Below are 16,130 nucleotides of genomic sequence, written 5' to 3' on the forward strand. Positions count from 1 at the left end.
AAATAAAAATAAAAACAGCAACTTCCTTAGTACAAACAAAAAGTATATGAACCATTTCCCGTTTGTTTGTGAAGCATTACGGCCCGTACTATACAACTATATAACTACGTCACTGACCCACTTAGATTAAGTTGAATTTATAAACTAAATTAGGTGTTTTCAACAACATGGCATTGGCAATGAATCAGAAAACGATAGGTTTGAGATTTAAAAAGGCAAGACAGATCAATAGATTCCAATTTTATAAGTTTTTAAATAAACCCGAGTCCTCACTTTGTATGAGTTCTCACTGTCAAATATTGTCTTATTACAAAACTTAAGCAAATAGAAAATGACACACAAATAAAAACAAGCAAGCAGTTCTCATGAATTTTATTGTCAACAACTCCACCTAACAAATCTTGTTTCTTATTGTTGAATCACTCGGATCTGCTGCTGATGCTGCACCATCGGAAGGTTTAGGCGCGAGCAAGATCGGGCCACCTCGCCCGCTAATGGAATCACGGGGAGGTTGTCACAATCACATATCTCCACCATGAAGCCATCAGGGTCATGGAAGAAGAGTTGATCAACATGAATCCCACCTTCCTCCACCATTGATCGCACGTAAGAAATCTCCATTTCCTTCAGCTTCTTCTCAACTGCACCCATGCTCTCACACTGCCCATCATGCAAATTTTTGTAACTTTTATCATCAAAACTGTTATAGTTAATGTTATAAATTATATTACAATTTCGTTGCAAATAACATGATCATTAGATTGTCCTAATTAAATTAAAAGAAATATTATGTTCATAATATTTTCACAACTAATTTTAAGTGGCATATTATTATTAGTGAATAAAAAAGTAGTTTTAGTAATGAGTTTAAATTAAAACTAATAATAATTTACAACCTAAAATTTTTTATTAAAGTATTGTGAAAATGCAATACACGTAACTCTTTATTATAAATTAATCAAGAATGTGAGAATGCTCAATCAACTAATATTGACAATATATCACATAAAATAGTTACATCACTTTTTTCACTATGAGAATATTGTAAAAATATAGTGCTCTATTCTATCAAAAATTAATCTAGGATGTGAGGATGCACAATCAACCAACATCCACAATATATCATATAAGTAGTGACATCACTTCACATCACATCAATATAACTAATCATTTAAAAATAAATAAATCACCTTATATTAATAAAATTTGTTGTATTTGTAGAATAATTAATGTACGCCACTATAAAAGATTCGTACAGATAAACATATAAATAGTCACGTCACATCATATATCAGTATATGACATTTAAAAAAAAAAAAAAGTTTTATACAAGACCCTTTAAAGATTTGAATGTATACTTAATCTTTTCTATATTATTAGTTTACGTATAAACAAATAATTATATTATATCTTATAGAGACGCTGAGTGTTATTTATACTTGAAACCCAGAGTTTTTTTAGTGTAATGAAAAATCCAAGAGGGGAGTTTTGTACATAACATGTATCTATAGCAGTATGGAACATGTAGTTTGAGAATTTTTATTTATTTATTTTCGATAATTTATTTGCATAATGTAAAATAAAAATTTAAAACTTATTTTTTTTTTTAAGTTTAAAATTTTATATTATTTGAAATAAAAATGAGATAAAAAGTAGTGTAACAATCACAAACAATAAATAATTAAAGTAAAAAAATTAACTTATAATCAATAGCCAAACCCGAACGCTAAGACTAAATTTAGCTGCAACTTTCTTATATATCTGCCAGTGCATTCCCGTATCAACTAATCTTTACCAACCATTCTACCGTATTTCAATAATCATGCTTTCCAAAATAACATCATATTGTTTTTCCTTTGATTTCTCCATAGGATAGGTCAAGGATCACGTGAAGGACCAAAACACCTTAGGTTTGGGCCAGGCTTAAGATATGTATCTTGCATTGTATCATAGGAATATATAACTCAGGCTCTGTTTTGAGGTAAAAAGAAAATCTTTATTCCTTTTTTCTTTCTTATATATAATACTTCCCCAATTCATGTGGTCTAAAATGAAATCTCACAACCACTAGTCTTAGAACTCCAATGATAGGTTAATATTTTAAGGCGCGCCTGCCAATGCTTCAACTTCAGCATTTGACCATAGGTTGGTTGGTTTGTAACAGAGATTCAGAATGTAAGAAAGTACAAGCAATAAATATTAAGATACAACTCAAAGAAATTGCAAAATAAATTTGCAGAACGAAATTTAATCCAATTCACCCTCAAAATTACTTCTTAAAGCTAAAAAAAACTTACCTAAAATTTCCCCAAAAGCTGGGCGAGGGTCATCCTTTTCTCTCTGCATTCATCCAAAAGAAAATAATGCCTGAATTTTTTATTTTATTTTATTTTTTTTTTGGTATCACTTCTTTGTTTAGTTTTTTCCCCTTTAATTACTCAATTGTATTTTTGCATGAACCATTTAAATAATCTGAGCAGCAACTTCATAGCAAAAAAAAAAAAAAAAATTAAAAATAAAATCAAAGTAATCCGTTCAGTTTCAGTCCCCATTTTGGTTTTGTATATATTGAAATAGAATATTTCCGTTCTGATTCTGAGTTACAGCTATATATATATTATATAGTGTTAAAAAAAAAAAAAACAAATAATATATTCTTAATATCATTGATACATAGTTACATACTAGTAACAAGGAGATTTATAATATGATTAATATCTCCATAAGAAGAAGCTCATTAATTTAAGAATAAATAAATAACATAACTGATACTGATAGGAACAAATTGCAAATAATAAACTAAAAAAATTATTATAATTAAATAAAATAGCTCAAATGACTCAACTTTCTCAGTATAATAATATCAAATCAAACCAACAAACTCAAAATCCTTTTTCTAAGAAGGAAATTAAAAAGGAAAACAAAAATAATAAAAAATATTTTATTCACGGTCCTGTTAGCAGAGTGATCAATGGATCACAAAATTTAGCGGAACCAAAACGCTGCCATAGAATTTGTTAAGAACTCCAAATTAAACCGTATACCAAACACACACACAGACACAGTACGTAGATCCAAAGTTACCTGGAAAGAGATATGATTATCCTTTGGATTAATTTCAGTCTTCTTGGGCATGCTCTCTGGGTCCTCTGATTGCAATAAATGGATTCCCATCCCGTGCCCAAACAGCCTACATATACAGAACAAACACACACAGATTATCAAAACCCAATAAGAAAATTATCAAGAAACTTTAATGAAACCAAGAATGAAAAGGGCAGTGATATATATAGATTCCCATTAATTTTTTTCATCTAAATTAAACTCTTTTCATTTTGATTTCTTGTGCGTGAAATGAATCAATTACCATGCACCGTCAAAATCAAAAGAGCCGGGCCTCCTGATAGGGACAAACCCAAGAACATTCTGATAGAAATCTATGGACTCCTCAACTGATCTACAAACAAGTGAGATGTGGTTCAAAGATTTGATAAGCAATGGGTTTCCCGTGCTGTCTTTCATTTTTCCAAGAACAAATTCCAAACAGAAGTGCTACTCTTGAGCTTATAAACTAAGTACCAAAAGATGAACCAAAAAACAAAAATGGAACCAAAATTTTAGATGGAGAGAAGAGTTCGTAAAAGGTCGAACTCCTTGAGTTTGTTTGGGACAGATTGAAAATTCAGACATGAAAAGAAAGGAAGGGGTTAGTGGCTCTATATAGAAGCCATGACACTTCTTCATGTAAGCCACGTGTCACTTTCACGCAACATGTCAGTATTGGATGAGTCTGACACGTTGCTGACTCGGATCACCTAAGCTACCATTTATTTTTGTTATATTGTGTTTTTAGTGAAATGATAAGAGTAAGTATTGGCCATTAAGGCAACACTATCTGAGGATAGCTCTTTATTATCATTGACATTTCAATAATTATTTGTATTTTAATATTGTATCGGTTGTCTTATCTATGTACTTTTTATATACAAAATGACTATTTGAAATATAAATAAATTCTAGTGGAGAAGAGAATAAAAAAGACATACAAACATGTGAGTTAAAAAAAAAAAAAAAATCAAGTATTACGAAAATTACCTCAACTTATATTTCAGAGAGAAAGAGGAGAGGGGAAGAGAAGACATTTATTTATGTTTTGTTTTGACACATTGGTTGCAATTCAAAATAAATAAATAAATAAATAAAGATATGTAGTAGTGCCTAAATTTATGAATAAGAAGTTATTGTAATAGTTTTATAGTATGATTTTTTTTATTATTCAAAATATAGAAGAAGAGATAAGAAGAAAAAAAAAAACAAAAAAAAACAAAACCAAAAAAAAAAAAACATCAAATGTGAGATTAGGAGTAAGTAAACTGCAAATTCAAAAAGAAAAAAAAATTAAGGTCAAATTAGTTGGGATAAAGCGGGAAAAAAAACATGGGCTTAGAATTTTGAGTGAATGAAGGAGTATTGGGAGTTGGAGCAATTCAAGTCTTTGAATACATAATAGTCCTTTTTTGTAGACTCATGGAGTTAGAAATGTATTTTTGCCAAGTTGTCTCCAAAATTTATCACTCCTTAAACTTAGGATGTAGGGATATTTTTAAATCACAAAATTATCCATCCCAAACAGGAAAAGTCCATCCCAAATAGGAAAATCTTTTTAAATAATAGTAATAGTATAGATGATAAGACAATAATTGATACTTACTCGGCAATTAAAAATTTTAATTAGTTGAGCTAATTCAAATCACCATTAAGACTTGTCACTTTGTTGTGCATGGATTTGTGCAAACTTTTGTTTATTTTTTAATTTGGAAACTCATGAAGTCATGATGATGTACAAATACATTAGTGTAGTGTGAGAGTGCTTTCTACTTTCTAGAGCCTTCATTCGAGAGACATGTAGTGTGTATGTAAAAAATTGGACAAGAACAATGAAAAAAAGTAATTAATATTTTGACATTTTTTTTCATTTCCTATAAAAGTGGTACCAAAACTTTTCTAAAATTGATTATTAACGAGTATGACCCAATAAATAAAACTATTCTATTAAAATTTTTTTCACTAATATGAGAGTAATACTTCGAGGGATAAGCTAGAATTTTTAATTTGTAGGGTGGAATTATATATTTATACGCTACTCATAACTCATAACTTGGGAAATCGAATTATGCATACCTAAAATTATCAAATTCCATGGATTCCTCCACAGTTTGATCTCTATGGCAGAGTAGTCTTTTTGGAAACTACTACTTATGATATTGGAGTAGTTGTTCTAGGGAAAAATAGCATATGTGCCATGCGCATGAGACTATTGTCTTACTAATAGGAGGGTCCCACAGGTGTGGAACCCAATTGTCAATGAGACACTAGTCTCATGCACCCGACGCATAAGATATCATCTCTTGTTTAAGATGCAGATGGTTTGATTATCACATCTCTTATAGTGAGAAGCTTGTTGGTCACTTTTCTCTAGAAGAAATCGAAGCATTGGCAACTTGACACGCTGTGGTCTTCGCTCAAGTACTTGGTATTCATAGTGTAGATTTTGAAGGCAACTCCCAGCTGCTCATTTAGACTCTACAATGTCAAAGTGCTAACCCTGTCCTTATACGTCATTTATGGTTTGTTTAGATTGAAGGGGAAGGAGGGGCAATAGAGTGGAGTAGATAAGAATTTGTCCAAAATTAGTATATTTTCAGACGACTCTACTTTACTCCACTCCCCTCTACTCTCTCTCCCTCCCCTCTCAAACCAAATAGGTCATTACAAAAATTTTTTAGTTTTCTTTTTGTCTTGTGGAGTGTGTAATCAAGTAGCTCATGCTTTTGCTCAAGTTTCTCACTTTGTTAACAACTTTTCAGTGTGGACAAAAGAGCTTCCAAGGAATACTTTAACATCATATACTATATAATAAAAGTTGAAGTTCAAAATCATCATTGCATTAAACGGCTACACCGAACGAACAATTTATTTATTATCAATTGCTACTTTATCTTAAATAAAAAATAAAACACACAAAACAAAAACGATAACTGTCTAATTTTGATTTTTTTTTCCGTTGAGAAACAATTTTCTAATCTTTATTCACGTGGAATCTAAAAATTAAAAAAAAAAAAAATTAAAAGCTTTATACATGTGAGCGTGTAAGTTCATCCAAAAATTAGATAAGTTTTTTTTTTTTAGTTAGAAAAATTTCAGTAAGTTTCCCACATCACTTAAAACCTTTTCTTATTGCTTTAATTGTATCATATTTTTTTGGGTAAATTACATAATTGGTCTCTATCTTTTACATCATATTTCAATTTGATTTCTGTATTAAAAAATACATATTTGTATCGCATATAAAACATATGCAGCAGAAAAATAACAAACCTACTTCATTCGCAATTGGTAACATATACTATATAAATTTCAGATTATAAGAACAAGCAAGTGTACCTTGGTGCGGTGAAATTCAAAACCAAATATTAAAAGTACTGTGGAACACTCTTAATCTTCACTCCAATTCCACTTGTGCCTAAGAAGAGTGATCTATCAATTAGTTTATATGTGTGTGTTCAAGGGAGAATAAGAGAGTGTCCAACACTCACATACAAACCATTTCATTCTCTTAAAAAATTCTGTATGTTTCTCTCCTTATAACTATGTAATTAGGCTAATCTTTTGGGTCATTCCAATTGGGTTTTAGTATGTGGCTTGGAGTGGGACCAAAAGAGAACAAATAAGACACTAACTCCAATGATCTTTGGGCTTTTCTATCAACTATTGACAAGTACAAAGTTATAAATATAATTGCACTCTAAGCCTTATTAATAAATTATATCCCAAGACTTTATTGTACATGCAACTCCTTCATAAAATATTCGTAGTAATATAAAGTCATGAATGTAGACTGCCACTTTGAAAATTACGACATCTTAATCCTTGAGTACCCGATTTAATCCTTTAAGTTATTCATCATATATTTATGAAATCCAATTTCATAAATATATACTTTAGTAACTCCTTCTAAAGTGGTTAGGCCTAACACTCTGAATAACCAAACCCATTAAACTTATCTCAATGGAACATTTTATATTTACATTAAGAAATTATGAATTTCATCTTGAGAATATATGTTCCATCAACACTAAATGTGGCTACCTAACATACTGAGGTTTTGATAGTGACTTTAGATCTCACTCCTGAAATATCAAAACAGCCTACACTTCATAATCAAATTCATTATTCATTTAGGATCTAAGAGTTCATATAAATATAAGTCATGAGATTTATTATTCATTTGACAGTCATTAGGAGAATAATAAATCTCACAGCGGTCCAGTTCAATATATCTTAACTCTTAAAACATATCAACATATCAACTAGAAGTCTCCATTTCCATGATCAACATACAACTAGAATACTGAGGTTTTGATCGTGGCCTTAGATCTCACTCTTGATATATTAAAACAACCTACACTTTATGATCAAATCTATTATTCTCTCAAGATTAAGAGTTCATGTAAATAGAAGTCGTGAGATTTATTATTCATTTGACAGTAGTTAGGAAAATAATAAATCTCACAGCGGTCTAGTTCAATATGTCTTAACTCATAAAAAATATCAACATATCAATTAGAAGTCTCCACTTCCATGATTAAGACAAATCATCTTAGTTGATATGTTATAGTTTCTGCAGATGAAATTCCCAAATTCATTACCGACTACGAACTAAAATTCTGAGTTTACAAAGAACTTGTGATTTATGTTTTCTGTGATTAAATCACATAAATCACATACTATGCATCTCATGGACTATATAATAATGTCCAAATATTCATGTTACCATTATTCTAGATAATAATAAAACAACTTTATTAATTACAACATTAAGTCATATATAATGTCATACATAACATCATACAATAGGATTTAAGGGCACTAATCCTAACACCCTGACCTTTCAATTGTGTCAATTTTATCTCTAACCTTTTAGTATTGTGTCAATTTGGTTCCTGCCATTATGTCTTGGATGGAAATATCTTACATGTCTAACTTACTAATAATTGAATATTTTTTCTGCCACTTCAACGGCCAACAATACAACCACTTCATACTAATTTTTTTTTTTTTTTTTTTAAAAGAACAAACTTCTGTTCTCATGTGAGTTAGATTGGGGGAAAATTAAATCCCTTACTCCACTTATAATTTTTTCAATTTCAACATCTTTTTTCAAGATTTCTACTGGGATTAAGGCTAGGCTTTAGCTTAAACAGCACATCAACAACAATGTCAATAACAGGAAAAGTTCCATTGGTTTCCAAGGGCGACGTTGTGTTCAAGCCAGGGGGTTCAAATGAACCCCCTGACTTGTCAATTTTTTTTTTATATGTATAATTTTTTTTTTCTTTTAACTTTTGTTTTGGCCCCTCTAAAATAAAATTTTGAACACTCTGACCCTAAATTTTATTTTAACCCAACTAAAATAAATTTGAATATGATTATCTTAATGATAATTTCACAATATTTTTACAATAAATACTATATGACAAGTTATAACTAGTTTTTATTTGGACCTATAATTGATATCACTTTTTACCTACCACTAACAACTTACCACCTAGATTTTGTTATAAATTTTTTGTGAAAGTATTGGGTATTGAATATTACTAAAAAAAAAAGTTTCATTTTTGCTCCTTTGTTAAAAATATATATGTATGTTCTTTGCAGGATTCTGACTTACTTTACTTTACATTTGTGATTTTTTCCCATTCTCTTTATCTCTCTTTCTCTCTTCTGTATTTTCTTAGTTTTTCTCTTTATTTGATCAAATTGTTTGATAAATACTCTATAAATTTTCAAGTCCAAGAAGTTTTTTAGTGCTTGTTCAAATTCCAAGAGAGCGATCACATGTATGATTAAAAAGCCATACATGATTCTAAAAAAAAGCCATACACTTCAAAAGCAAAAACTTATATTAGTTACTATTTTTTTTCTTTGTTTCACATTACTCCTAGTTCTACTCTTGGGTGTGTTAGTATTCTTCTTTATCATATATTTTTATTTAATTGACAATGCATATAAATATAATAATTTATTATTAATTTGACAAAAATTTATGATTTATTATTTAATTATATTTGTTGCCTTACTGATCTTTAAACTATTAATAACTTTTTTTTATATATTATTGTACAATATAGTTGTATTATATACTAAATTGTATTTAGAATACTATTTTAGATTATCTATATATACATAACCGAAACTTTTGAAGCTCCCACAATTTTTCATGTCAACACAATTTAAAAAAAAAAAAAAAAAGTCATAAACCCGACACTAAAAAAAACAAAAAAAAAATGTAAGCTCTGCCTCTGCCTTTCCCCTTGTCTCCCATCCCCATCTTCTTCCTCAATCTTCTACCAGCACCAAAAAAAAAAAAAAAATTGTTAGCTCTTTACCTTTCCCTTTTGTCACCCATCCCCATGCCCATCCCCATCTTCCGTCTTCTTCCTCAATCTTCTACCAACATGAAAAAACAACAAAATGTAAGCTCTGCCTCCGCCTTTCCCTTTGTCTCACATCAAATCACCATACCCCCAAACCGAAGCCTCGATCTCCTTCCTTAGACCACTGATTTGCCACAAACCACCCACATCCAACCTCTACAACCCATAAACGACTACCCATTTGCCGTGGGTCTCATCAAGCCCATGGCCACAGATAACCCAGCATACCCACAAACCCACAAACATCGAGCTCCTTCCTTAGACCACCCATCTTCTTCCTCAAAACTGAGGTCGAGCTCCTTCCTCAGACCACCCACATGCAACCTCTACAACCCAGAAATGGCGCCCCATTTGCCGTAGGTCTCATCTAGCCCATAGCCCATCAACTATGTCAGTTGAAAATAAACCCAACCCAGCCTGTCGAAACTGGTCCTACTATGTCAGTCAGAAATACGCCCAACCCAGCCCGTCGAAACCGGCCCAAAGTTATTATCTTATCAAACTATAATTTTTTATTTTTTTTTTTTTTCCTGAATTTGAACTCTATAACTATTAAGACTCTATAACTATTATCTTATAAATAGTTGATTCTTATTAGTTTTTTTTTTTTTTTTTTTTTTTTTTTTTTTTTTCACGGCTGTTCAATTTCTAGGTTTATTCCTATTGCCTTTTTCTTCATTCTTTTCCTCCATTCGAATCAGGGTTAAAGGTATGGTATTCATTTGCCTCTGTGATAATCTATGTACATCTAATTTTAGTGTGGATTTCTTAGCTTTTTTTTGAATTTTAGTTTAGTTATATTAGTTTTAGCATATAGCTTCATGGTTTATTTTTTACCCTAACCTATTTTGTATTCTAGAATTGATTGAATTGTAGTTTTAGCTGTGCTTCTCCTTGTATTTGTAATTGAGTTTGTGCACACACTTAGATAATCAATTTGAATATATGTTTTTGTTTGGAAACTGAGCTATGGTCAATTTGAATTTTTTTTGTGTGGAAACTGAGCTATGGGTTTGAATTTGTTTAGTGGAAACTGAGCGAGGTGGACAAACCTAGTGAAATTAGTGTGGAGTATGTTGAGGTTAGTTATTCATTACATTGTTTGTGAATTTTTATTTGGGTTCATGTGGCTACTGCTTCTAAAACTTGCATTGTAGTTGAATTAGTTTGGAGATTTAAATTCGAAATTCATAAGGAATTTTAATTTCTAATTCTTTGAGATTGTGTATTTGAAATTCTTTTATGATTCATATGTTAGATATTGGGATTGGTATGGGTTTGAATTTGAGTTTTTTATGATTGATATGTTAGATATTGGGATTGGTATTGATGGTGGGATAGGTTTATATTGTAGAAAACAACATTTAGATAGTTTTGGTAATAGTTGATAGTATTGTACAATTTTTTTTTTTTTGGCTGCACTATTGTAACAAGGTCTAATATAGGACTTAGGAAACATTCAAAATTCATCAATTGCTTTTATTGGAGTGGTCTATATTGCACATGTGGATTGTCACTCTTGAAGAGCATTCTCAAATTTTAAATCTACTTTTATGCTTGGAGTTTTAATATCATAGTATATTGTAGTGTTCTGTTCACAAATTTGGATTCTTTTTCTTAATAATGGTCTTTCAATATGGTGCAATGGATTTTTTCTTCTTTTCTTTTTGCGTTTGTGATGAAGAAGTTGTTGTATATATGTGTACAGTGTAATGGGGTGGTAATATATTGCTTATTGTATTAACTTGTGTATGTGTGTGGTGATAGTTTTTTTATTTATGGGAATATATTTATTTTGGATATTTCCATGGTTGAAAGTAATGAAGGTGATGTTTGTAATCAATTCCATCAATTAGTTCACCAAGTGGATTTAACTAATGGATACAATTGATTTCTCAATCTTAATAATGAAATATGATAGATATCACTGCATGTATATGATATGGATTAAGTTTGTTTTTGTTTGAGAAGCGGGTGTCATTTGTCAATCTATTTGTCTGACATTATTGATAGTAGTGACGCGTATTTGATTATAAATCAAATATCAGTAATTGCATGTATTTGCTAATTATGGACAACTAAGTTTCTATCATTTGTCTGAGAAGCATATGTCATATGTCAATCTATATTTTCATTATTAATAGCAATGATGTGCTATTTTATTCAATCCTTTGTTTTTTTTCTTTTCTTTTCTTTTCCCTTCTTTATTTATTTATTTTATGTGTAAATAATTTATCAGTTTTTTGTACCTATCTGGCTTTTTACATTTCTGGATTTTCCACTAATGTATATATATATATATATATATATATATGTAGCACCTTTAAAGGATTTTTTTCATGAAAGTTTTGATTTAATTGGGTTTTGGTTTTGTCAAATAACTCAAGTAAGTATTTTACACTAATGATAGCATGTAGATTATTATGATTTCTAAGCAAAAGAATAAGAAGATGGAATTGATAATTTTTTTTTTTTTTTTTGGATGCAAGCTTCATATCAAATTGTTTGATAGTATGAAGGAGATTAAAAAAGAAAAATTTGGACTACATTGCACTGTTTCAAAATATCTGCACTGCACTATTTCTCTTATATTAATGATTCTTGGCTGAAAATTGGATTCTTACTGTTTTGCAGGTAGGGATTTAGCATTTTGATATCTGGCTTATTTGGTAATACAACTACAAGACGAGGAAAGTCAGGTATTTACCAGTCTTTCCTTTATTCTGTACTGTTTATTGCATATTTATTGGTAATATGTTTGTAAGAAGAATTTGAAATTGGAATATAATTGCATATTTAAGTTTCTTGGTTATCTCAAACTTGGTTTTATGTTTGGTTTAATTGTTTCATCTCAAGATTTCCATTGCTTTAATTAATTCTATGTACAATTTGTATTTTATCAAATAATCATGTTTTTATTTATTTTATTTTTATTTTTTTAAATTCTGAAGTTAGTATGTGAATGCTATACTTTTCTTCAATTTTTCCCCTTTCTATAACATCTAACTGTTAATTTGTAATATATGTTTTTGCTATATAGTTATATTTATGAATTAAAATTTTGTGAATGCTTTGCTTTTAGTTTATTCTCCAAGCATGGAGTTTGCTTTCTATGCAAGATTGAGATGAAGATTAATTTTATCTGAAAAGAGAAATAGAAGGGGTACAATATTGAGATATTAAAAAAATATTTTTCTTTAAAAAACTCATAATTAGTATGTAGCCTAGGCCAAACAAGAACAAGAGATGACAAGCCATTTGAAAGGAGTATTCGACGTAGACAATATAGCATTAATGATGAAAGCAGAAAACAACGTAAGTGCTACATTTTTTAGTTCTCCCAAAAAAGTTCTAAAATTAGGAAGAAAAAGTGAATTTTTGTTTTTGTTGTCATAGGAAAATTTACAAAACCATTGGATTTAGTACCTCCAACAATAGTATGTGAATATTGTGGAGTTCAACTTTGGTATGAAGAGAGAACTATAAAGTCAAAAACCCCTATAAAACCGAAGTTTAGTTTGTGCTGTTTTGAAGGAAGAGTTGAACTCCCTCTATTGAAAGAACCTCCACCCTTTCTTGGAAACTTACTCAATATTAATAGTGATCAGAGATCAATAAACTTTCAACTAGGGATAAGAATCTACAACTCTCTCTTTGCTTTCACTTCTTTGGGGGGTAATGTTGATAGATCAATGAATAATGGTTCCGGTCCATATGTGTTTCATGTAAATGGTCAAACTCATCATAAAATTGGATCACTTCTTCCTGTCCATGGCCAAAAACCTAAGTATGCACAGCTTTATATTTATGAAACTGATAACGAAGTTAAAAATAGAATTAATGCAGTTATACATGAAGATGATAGAAATTATGTGGATCCAGATATTATTACCGGGTTGATGGAAATGTTAGACCAGTGCAACCAATTGGTTAAATATTTTAGAATGGTTAGGAAAAGATTTGATGAATCAGATATACATAATGTCAGAATTTGTTTAATACGAAGTTGTAATTTTGGTGAAAGGTAATATGACTTACCTGTAACGTTTGAGATAGTTGCTCTTATTGTTGGAGATTTTAATATTGAAAGTTTTGATAGAGATATTATTGTTGAGAATCGAAGTTTAGGATTGCAACGTATAAATAGGACTCATCCAAGCTTTATGGCATTGCAATATCCATTACTTTTTTCGTATGGTGAGGATGGGTATATGCTTGGTATACCTTATAGGAATTTGAATGGAAGCAATTCTAGAAAAAGGGAATCAATAACAATGAGGGAATACTATGCTTATAGGCTTCAACAACGCTTTCATGAGGGCAAGACACTGTTGCTTGGTAAAAGGCTTTTTCAACAATTTATAGTGGATGCATACACTTCTATCAAAGAAGAAAGACTACAATGGGTTAGATTCAATAAAAAAAAAAAAAAATTTGAGGTCAGAGTTGTACTATGGTTTGAAAGGGTTGTTCTTCGTGGTGATATAGATCCCATTACTGTAGGTAAACGAATAGTCCTACCATCCTCATTTACTGGAAGTTCGAGGTACATGGTTCAAAAATTATCAAGATGCAATGGTGATATGTAGATGGGCAGGTTACCCAGATTTATTTCTTACATTTACTTGCAATCCAAAATGGCCAAAAATCAATCATTCTTTAGAATTTATAGAAGGCCTAAAATATAAGGATCGACTAGATATTGTAGCAAGGGTTTTTAAGATAAAATTGGATGAACTATTTCATGAGTTGAGGCATAAATCTCATTTTGGAAGAGTTATTGCAATTGTGTATACAATTGAATTCCAAAAAAGAGGACTCCCACATGCTATTATTCTATTCTTGGATCCAAAGGATAAGTGTCCAAGTCCAACAGACATTGATGGTATCATTATGGTTGAGATACCAGATCCAGATGAGGATCCTATTGCTAATGAAGCTGTAAAACAATTTATGATGCATGGGCCATGTGGATCTACAACCAAAATCACCGTGCATGATAAATGGTAAATGTACAAAACATTTTCCAAAAAGATTTTATGAAGAAACAATAATTGATGAAGAAGGCTTCCCAGTATATAGAAGGAGAAATGATGGAAAAACAATAGAGAAGAACAGAATTCTTTTGGATAACCAATATGTTGTACCTTATAATGTAGATCTTTTGGTGAAGTACCAATCCCATTTGAATGTAGAATGATGTAATAAATCTCAATCGATCAAATATTTGTTTAAATATATAAACAAGGGATCAGATAGAGTGACAGTTGTTGTAGAAGAGAATTTGCTAAATATTGGGAGTGATGGACAAAAGACCAACATTATTGTTGATGAGACAAAAGCATACTTGGATTGTAGATATATTTCAGCTTCTGAAGCATGTTGGAGAATATTTGAATTTCCAATTCAGTTTCGATATCCACCTGTTGAAAGATTAAATTTTCATTTGGAAGACGAACATCCCATCATTTATCTGAAAAATACAAGCTTGGATAATGTTTTAAATATACTTGGTATTGAAGAAACAAAGTTTATAGAATTGATGAAAACAAATGAGGCTTTTGAAGATGCTCGAGAGTTGACTTATGTTGAATTTCCTACAAAATGGGTATGCATAGTAATGACAAGCAATGGCAAAGAAGGAAATCTAAATATTGTATTGAAAGAGTGTATTATGCATATCCTTCAAGTGGTGAAAGGTTTTATTTGTGAATGTTGCTTAACATTGTCAAAGGTCCAAGAAACTTTAAAGAATTAAGGACTATAAACGATGTTACTTATCCAACTTATAAGGAAGCCTGTTATGCACTTGGACTTCTTGATGATGACAAAGAATGGCATGATTCCCTAATTGAAGTTTCCAATTGAATTCCCAAAGACTTAATGGATCAGCTACTTCACAAAACAATAGCATTGTAAGAAATAGTTGATTTACAAAAGATATACTAAATAGGCAAAGGCGTATTCTCCAATTCCAAGAACTAATCTTATCAGGTGACCAATTGAAAAATTATGGATTGTATGAAATTGAACAAATCCTCCAACAATATGGAAGATCACTTAGATATTATCCACAAATGCCCCAGCTAGATATGGATCTTATTCAGAATGGGAATAGACTTATTCAAGAAGAAATGTCGTATGATGTATCAAGTTTGAAAAGAGAGCATGAGATCCTAATTTCTGGCCTAAACAATGAACAGAGAATAATTTACAATTCTATAATGGAAGATGTTGCTATTGAAAGAACGGGAATTTTTTTTGTTTATGGACATGGTAGAATGGGTAAAACGTATCTTTATAGAATCATCCTGTCTGGTATAAGATCAAAAGGCAAAATTGCTCTTGCTATTGCATCTTCAAGAATTGCTGCTTTGTTGCTTCCTGGTGGAAGGACTGCTCACTCAAGATTTCATATCCTAATTAATGTAAATGATGACTTTACCTGTGACATAAAGCAAAGAACACAAGCAGCGGAACTTCTCTAAAAAACAAGTATTATACTTTAGGATGAAGCACCGATGGTACATAGGAATTGTTTTGAAGCTGTTGACCGCATGTTACGAGATATACTACAAATTGAAGATCCTCAAAATGCTGAAAAACCTTTTGGTGGTAAAGTTGTAGTTCTAG

General features: G+C 30.6%; 1 protein-coding gene across 1 annotated transcript; it reads right to left on the reverse strand.

The window, feature by feature from the left end:
• Positions 1 to 206: 206 nt before the first annotated feature.
• On the reverse strand, positions 207 to 3,706 carry LOC112029389 (glyoxylase I 4). Its single transcript, XM_024062071.2, has 3 exons — positions 3,368 to 3,706; positions 3,085 to 3,190; positions 207 to 660 (listed from the first exon to the last, which is right to left on the reverse strand). The coding sequence occupies exons 1-3, from the start codon at positions 3,520 to 3,522 to the stop codon at positions 409 to 411; spliced, it is 513 nt and encodes a 170-aa protein (XP_023917839.2). The 5' UTR covers positions 3,523 to 3,706; the 3' UTR covers positions 207 to 408.
• Between the last annotated feature and the right edge of the window lie 12,424 nt (positions 3,707 to 16,130).

This window comes from Quercus suber, unplaced genomic scaffold, assembly GCF_002906115.3.
Source record: "Quercus suber isolate HL8 unplaced genomic scaffold, Cork oak 2.0 scaffold_92, whole genome shotgun sequence".
NCBI classification, from domain to species: Eukaryota; Viridiplantae; Streptophyta; class Magnoliopsida; order Fagales; family Fagaceae; genus Quercus; species Quercus suber.

What these genes read in the sequence shown, in the direction of transcription:
- LOC112029389 (XM_024062071.2), bottom strand. Translation starts at nt 3,522, where the DNA reads ATGAAAGACAGCACGGGAAACCCATTGCTTATCAAATCTTTGAACCAC. An exon ending in TTTGATTTTGACGGTGCATG is followed by an intron (nt 3,191 to 3,367) that starts GTAATTGATTCA and finishes CTGTATATGTAG; the next exon opens with GCTGTTTGGGCACGGGATGG. An exon ending in ATAATCATATCTCTTTCCAG is followed by an intron (nt 661 to 3,084) that starts GTAACTTTGGAT and finishes CATGATGGGCAG; the next exon opens with TGTGAGAGCATGGGTGCAGT.